The 7,860-nt window shown below is 37.4% G+C and overlaps 1 protein-coding gene across 2 annotated transcripts in view; it reads right to left on the reverse strand.

The window, feature by feature from the left end:
• Positions 1–7,860, reverse strand: part of LOC107701542 (complement factor H-like) — an 87,008-nt gene that overhangs the window by 7,979 nt on the left and 71,169 nt on the right. The window contains exons 1-6 of one of the 2 annotated variants that reach the window (XM_016503584.1): positions 5,655–5,762; positions 5,271–5,438; positions 5,075–5,180; positions 4,891–4,967; positions 4,574–4,756; positions 1,041–1,067 (exon numbers count right to left, since the gene is read on the reverse strand). In XM_016503584.1, coding sequence (XP_016359070.1) covers positions 1,041–1,067; positions 4,574–4,756; positions 4,891–4,967; positions 5,075–5,180; positions 5,271–5,438; positions 5,655–5,724 — 631 coding nt within the window. In that variant the 5' untranslated portion in view covers positions 5,725–5,762. Of the gene's footprint in view, positions 1–1,040; positions 1,068–4,573; positions 4,757–4,890; positions 4,968–5,074; positions 5,181–5,270; positions 5,439–5,654; positions 5,763–7,860 lie in introns of those variants that run through there. The other variant, XM_016503585.1, reaches the window with a different exon arrangement.

A 7,860-nucleotide genomic window follows, 5' to 3' on the forward strand; every position in this document is an offset into this window, starting at 1 on the left:
TTTTGGAAGGCCAAACAAAGTAGTTTCGTTTTCATAACGAAACACACAGCGTCTCTACTACATGGCGGCGGCAGTAACAATACTACAGCGAGAATCAAAGTTATGCCTTCTTTCTTTGCGTGAACATTTGGGCGGCATTATGTATATCTTCCCACATCATGACGGAGACATGTGGGGGCATGTTAGAATGAGCCGCTTTAGGTAGGCGTGGTTGACTCTTAACTTTCATAAAGAATATCTCTTTGGATTTGAGACTTTAGTCTTTGCAACTTTACAGATCTTCTTTATGCACCAAGAGCTTGTAACACTTCAAAGAGAAAGGAAAAATTTAAATCGCATCATATGACCCCTTTAAGAGATACGGTGCAGTCACACCACTTATTACACAACATTTCACCACATACATAATTAAGGCGATAAAAGATATTGATTTAAGACGAAAATGTTTTAAAATGTTACCAGTTTGTTAGTTATATCTTATAATCCATTACAGTGTATAAAACAATCGTCGCAAAATTGCAGCAGCTGCGTTTGTATGAAACGAGAACGAGTCTGCGATACCAGGATGACATAAAAAAATTGCACACATAATATTAAATTGAGTTTTAATATTTTATTAGCTAACCAAATGCAAAGCTTCCACCAAGAAATACTATTCCTAGAGTATAGTGCCAACTTCAGTTACCCGGATGAGCCTGTGTTATCAGCTTTTACCGGTTGATATCGAGGGATAACACACCTCAGAATGTCGCGACTGACCAATCAGAATCAAGTATTCCACAGAGCCGTGTAATAAGTAATTGTAACATACCAGTGCATTTTTAAATTTTTTTTGGTTGTAAGATGTTTACGTTAGAGAACTATGTTTAGTTAAAAACATTTTATTTTGAAGTAAAGAAACTAAAATTAGTTTTCTGTTATTTTAACAAATCAATATTGCTTTTATTTATTTTTTTGAATAGCAATGTTACATCTTTCCTTTAATAATAACAAGTACATCAGCCTTTTAGATCAAATAAGTAAAAAAAAAAAATGTTTACCTGCAGTGTTTGAAGATCCATGTGTCACTAAACATACAAGAAAACAGAAAATAACTGCATATAAATCCATTTTTCTAGAGGTCAAACAAAATGAAGCTGAACATTCTTTCTGTTTACAAATATTTGTTGACCAGAATGGCCTCTTTTCAAAAAGGAAATGTCAGATGGGACGCAAATGGGCTTCCTGCAGCTCGAAAGTTTGTTTGTTTTGTAAATGTTTTGAACTTAACCCAAATTTAAAACATTTAAATAAAAAAATAAAAAAATAAAATAATTGATTCAATGATGTAATGAAACTTAATGAAAATAAAAATATTCTGAGCTTTTTATGAGCTCTTATTTTTTAGTGTTATTTATAATATTACAGTATTAAATCTAACAATGGCCCCACATGCATTTGCAGATGCCTTGAACCTAAAAAGCCTAAATTAAAAAAATGAAATGAAATAAAAAACTTATATGTTGTCACTGTACTGAAGTCAAAGCAATTCACATATTATCTGGAAAATATTTACTTTGTTGACACTGTATCATTTTTGTACATTTTCAGTTCAAATTATTCTGTGTACCGCACCTTCTTGACTACAAATGCAGAGTTACAGACTGGTGGAAGCTAAAGGGGTTGTGAAATGCAGTTTCAGATTTTAAATTATGTTTCCCGAGTTTAAAGTTTGCAAAGATTTTTGCACCAAAAATGTGTTCAGTGCAGAGTTCTCTGATACAAACCACAAACGTGTTAGTAATTTTAACTAGTTTAAAGCCTGATGAAACAGCACTGACATTCTCAACAACACTGACGCGGAAAACAAGAGAAACATTGTGCAACAACAATCCATTTAGAAGGCTTTTCAATCCACAAATCACAAACATTTGCCATGGATTTACTGTAGTAACACTAACTTTTACCATGGTATTGTGGCAGAAATGTGGGATTATATTAGCAATGCAGACATTAAATGTATTAAAAGAGTAATGGAGTATAATATGGTTTTTTTTTTCATAATAAATGCAATAGAAACAATATAGTTACTTTCATGATATGATAATCATGATAGTGATTATCTATGGTTAACATGATCTAAATACTATAGAAGACCAATGGTTAATTTTAATCATAACCAAGTCAGAATATTTAAATTTTACCCTATAAAAATGAGGTTTTTACAATTTTTTACAGATGTTACTGTTTTTGTTAATGAACATAAATGTACATCTACATCCCAACTCCAGCTAAGTGCATTTCTAGGAGACAAAACTTGTAATGTTAATATGTGAAATGTTCACCTGTTTAGCAAATATTTGCAATGTTTCTGATGATAAAACGTCTCGGTTACGTATGTAACCCTCATTCCCTGAAGGAGGGAACGGAGAAGTCACGTCGGTGACTGACGAATTGGGATCTCGCTTCAAGAGACCAATCTACTTCGAGTGTAAACTAAACGAGCCAATGCACATTGGCATGCGATGATTGCATCCAGCTGCCGCTGATCACAGCGTGAGCATAAAAAGGCAGCAAATGCAACGCATACCAGGTTTTCGCTGAGGAGCCGAGCCGGTGACCCGGCTGCTCAGCGGTGGTACAGCAGCCGTGGCGACGGGACATGACGTCTCCGTTCCCTCCTTCAGGGAATGAGGGTTACATACGTAACCGAGACGTTCCCTTTCAGTTGGTCACTCCGAGTCACGTCGGTGACCGACTAATTGTGATATCTACCAAAGCGCCATGGATGCTGCCCCTTCCAGTGTGTCCTGTGCGAGCCGCCTGTGCCCCTTTGTGGTGTAGGCCGGGGCTCGCAACAAGAAGACCAGTCACTGTTGTCATAGCACTATAACACTGGGAAAACGTACCCGTTCCACTTGGAACAGGAACGTTGCGGAAGCCCCATCCTTCCCGAAGGAGGTTTCAGACGGCCTTCCCCTTCTGCCGGCCTCCGTAACAGACAAAGAGCTGGTCTGAGGTCCTAAAGCTTTGTGTCCGGTCTACGTAGCTACGGGACAGAGCAAAGCTAGGGCTGGGTCCTACACAGCTGGCCGCGGGGCCTGCGCAAGTATGCATTTTCCCCAGTGAGCCTTCTCGCACAGATGCTGTGCAAGGTCAGGGAGGACGAGGAGCAGTAACACCATAGCGTGTAAGGCGGAGGCAGCTTCCCCGCAAGCCGTATAAGCACCACTGGTCAGACCAGACGAATGCCTACAGGCCCGGGAAGGGAGCAATGGGTCTCCCCACCAGGAGGAGACGGTCTTAGGACACAACTGCATCGCTACCGACCCCTCCACCGGGGGGGATCGCCGAATACACCCTCGCTGCACCACTGTCGAGGGTGGTGAGGGAGGAGGAGCTAGAAGGCCGGTTTCTGGCAGTAAAAGGTGCCGTCCACGACCTGGTGAGTGCCTCATGCACTTCCGGGAAGAAAGGCACCGGGACGGGGCGCTGAGAGCCAGCGCGAGCCACCCCGAGAAACCAATCATCCAACCTTGAAGGCTCGGGACGCGGTGGAGGATTCCACTCAAGCCCTACCCTTTCGGCGGCCCGGGAAAGCATAGCCAACATTTCTGGATCCGATTCAGGCATTGCCACTGTCCGGGTGAAACGGCATCTTTAAAAAGACGATCCGTCGTCTTTACAAAGACGCACCCGTGTAAGCTCTTTTAGAGAAAATTGGCTCTTTTAGGGAAATGCTCTTTTACGTGCTGAGGCACACAGGGGAGAAGGCCACTTGCAGCACGACAGGGGGTAGTGCAGCCTGAAGTGTGCAACCCACTCGACACAGGAACGACCTCCGCTGAAGCGCCATCTGCCAACACAAAAGCTTCCAAGAACTCGCTGAACTCGTAGTTCACTGAAGACACTGGTAGGAGCAGAACGATGTTGTCGCTCGGCTCCGAAGCGAAAAGCTGGTATGCGTTGCATTTGCTGCCTTTTTATGCTCACGCTGTGATCAGTGGCAGCTGGACGCAATCATCGCATGCCAATGTGCATTGGCTCGTTTAGTTTACACTCGAAGTAGATTGGTCTCTCGAAGCGAGATCCCAATTCGTCGGTCACTGACGTGACTCGGTGTGACCGACTGGAAAGGGAACCACAGTTAACTGTCTGGTTTCAAAAAATTTCACTCGGGATCAAAAATTTGCTTTTAAACTAAATAAAAATGTGACATTTATCATGATAATTATTGATATGTACTACATTTATCAATATTGACGTTTATTATTATTTTTTTGGCTATATCGCCCAGCCCTATAAGTACTATTATTGTCATATCCATGTACACGGGTATGTACAGATTTTATTAGCAACACTCAAATGATACGATTGGTATTTTAATAGCATGTTACATGTTTACAATATATATATATGCTAAAATGAAAATAAAAGAACAAAAAGGGGAAAAAAACCTCGACAAGACAAATGATAAAACATCTTCAGCTTTTTTAAATAATGATTTGAATTTATAATCAATGTAGAAAGTAGTTATTAAAAAAAGTAAGTAGTAAGTAAAACATATTTTAAAAATATAAAAAATGAAACGAACCTTTACACTTTGGAACAGCATCACTCCATTTTCCCGTCTCTTCGCAGCGAATGTCACTATTTCCGTCTATCATTTTGTCAGAAGATACACACTCAAAGTGAATAACATCACCATAACGTCCTTCCTCTGTGTTACCCGATGCAGTCACCTCCCCATCTGTGCGAATGGCTGGACATTTCACCACTGAATATGAAAATAAATAACAAATAAAGAAACCAACAAAACAATCACTCAATAATACATCTATAAATCTTTTTAGTTATAATTATCTTCTAGCTTATGAGTCACTATTCTATGATGGTGATATTAAATCGTACCCTCACAGACAGGGACGGCGTTGTCCCATCCTTGAGCTCTGCAGGTACGCTGATTGATTCTGCTTGTCATTTCATACCTGTGAACACAATGTTTTTACAAGTACAAGAGTGTCAAACTCAAAGAGGAAAGTATACATTTCATATCATAAAAAAATTGAATAAAAAAAGCATAAAGCATATTTACCCTTTCTTGCAAGTATACTCCACTGTTACTCCAAAAACAAACTCCGTCCCCTCTTTAAGTTTAAAATCACCATTTGGTGTGTCGCCTGGATGACTACATCTTCTCTCTGCAGAAATCAAACAAATTTAACTTAACATGGTAACACTGATTTGTTAATGAAAAAATTATATCGTCATCATATTGACAATTCTCTTACTTGCACATGGCCGCTCAATGGATTTTTTCCATTCTCCTTTTTCACAGTTTAATCTATACAAGCCAGTATAACCTGTTATGCAGTTCACTTTCACTATTTCACCATGAGCGTATGAAGCTTTCTCAACTGGTTCTGTGTTTTCATGTTTAATGTCCTCTCGAAGACATTCTGAGGAGCACAAACAAATGTTACGCAAAGATGTAACTGTTTTATATATATTAAATTCTGAAGTACATGCACAACTAGTCAACACGCTCTAAAGCTACATAAATGTACAGTTAAATGTTTTAGAAACTGCATATAATATAATATTTATATTGAAGTCAGTCAAATCTAAATGAAAAAGACATTCAAATAAATAGAAACAAGAACAAAATCACTTGCCTTGACATCGGGCACAATTTAAGAAAAACAACCAAAAGCCGAAGCTGAGGAGTTTTACAGGAACTCTCATTTTGAGCTCAGTTCACAAATGCTTTTTTGGTCTGTCTCTGAAACTCTTGCCTGCTTGGGGATCAACAAGTTAATCATTTACCCATGTCAAAAGGACGTATTTCTTATGCCAGACCTCTCTGAGCACAAGCAATATTTCCTAAAAAAAAAAAAAAATATATATATATCTGATGCAGCAATTCATATTTGTTATTTGTACACAACAAAAAGTTACCTTAGAGAAGTCAAACTTATTGAGTCAAATTTCTGTAACGTATGAACAGGAAGCAAAGGGCAGATTCCAAAATAACTGCCATATTTACTGCTTAATTCTGTTAGATGTTTTTAACTGGTTCATGTATTTTATATATTGATTCAAGAAGAACATTATGTGATGAATGAATTTGTCTCATTAGAAATGAGTGAGATGAAGATTCACAACACTTTCAAGTCTTCAAACATTGCAATAGTACACAGTGTTGGGCAGTAACTAGTTACATGTAACGGAATTGTGTAATTTCATTACAAAATAAATGTAATTGTAATCAGTTACAGTTACTGAGAAAAAAATGTGTAATTAAATTACAGTTACTTATGAAAATGTTAATGATTACAAAGGGGGTTACATCTGAATTGTCATGTAACGGAATTGTGTAATTTCATTACAAAATAAATGTAATTGTAATCAGTTACAGTTACTGAGTAAAAAAGTGTAATTAAATTACAGTTACTTATGAACAGTGTTGGGGAAAGTTACTTTTAAAAGTAATGCATTACAATATTGCGTTACTCCATAAAAAAAGTAACTAATTACAGTTCTTCTCTTACAAATGTAAAAGCCCTTTTCACAACAGAAGTGAATTGAATACGCCTGAGGCTGAAGGAAATGCAAATTCATGTCTGTACAGCAGAGGGCGCAGCTCAAACAAATTACATGAAGAATATGATGTAGGAGAAGAAAGTTCAACACTATTCAGCAATAACAAAAATGAAACACAAATGTGTCATTTTTGCTTATTAGTATGGTTGAATTAGATCACCGAAAGTCAGTAGCAAAGACATTGGTTAATAAAATGGGATTAAATACATAAATGATATTTGTCTTATTTAACATATTTAATTATTGCAGGTTTATATAATATTCTGAGTTTGCATTTGACTGTTTTCATTCATTTTGAGGAATACTGAATCTATTTTTGTGCAGTGAGAAGAGTAAATAATGTTCATATTTAGTCTAGTACTACAGTAACATCACAGCACACACAACGCCTCTGCACTTACTCCCGATTTCTCTCAACATGGCAACACGAGAGCTGTCAGTCAAGACATGGGAAACAAAGTAACTAGCACACACACACACACACGCACACACACACACACTTTATTATTTTATTTGGATCCAAAAAACAAACAAAAAAAACGGAATCCAAATACCTTGGAAGTCATTTTGCCAGATGGCAGGAATACATAGCTCATATACATCTGCGTTTCCATATTTGCATGCTCCCTATAATGGCTGAAACTGAAAAGAATTTCGCAAGTCTTTTTGCTTTCTTTTTTTTTGCAATCCCCCAACTGCAACTCTCTAATCACATTCTTATGCACATGGCCTAAACTTCCAAATACTAGGGTAATTAACTTACAATGATAGTCAAGTTGATGGATAGCTTCAACCAATGGCTGATATTTCAGCAGTTTGGAAAGATAGCAGGTATCCAGATACAGATCAAAACAACAGCCTACCTCAATAACAAACACAGAGTTCAAAGCCTCATTTACAATTACAATGTCAGGAGTGTTTGGAATGTTTTTGAAATAGTCACTGTCAGATGTGTTATGGCAGAACCAGTTAAATTCAACAGTAGTATGCTGATAAATCTTGCTGTCTCTATGTATTTCTTTCTAGTCCTTTACAATCAGACCGACCAGGCGATCGTGTCTGGCCACATACAGTTCTTTGTAATATTGGGGTAGAATTGTTGCATTATTCCAAATAAATAAATTATGATCCACAAATAAATGTAAAGTGATTTACAAAAAATTAAATATATTGACAAAAAATAGGATGAGATTCACAAATAAATCTCAGAGTTTCATAAACATTAATTAAATTCACAAATAAATAAAATGAGATTTGCAAATAAAAAACATTCACAAA

The sequence above is a fragment of the Sinocyclocheilus anshuiensis genome, unplaced genomic scaffold, assembly GCF_001515605.1.
Source record: "Sinocyclocheilus anshuiensis isolate Anshui unplaced genomic scaffold, SAMN03320099.WGS_v1.1 scaffold3611, whole genome shotgun sequence".
In the NCBI taxonomy this organism is placed as follows: domain Eukaryota; kingdom Metazoa; phylum Chordata; class Actinopteri; order Cypriniformes; family Cyprinidae; genus Sinocyclocheilus; species Sinocyclocheilus anshuiensis.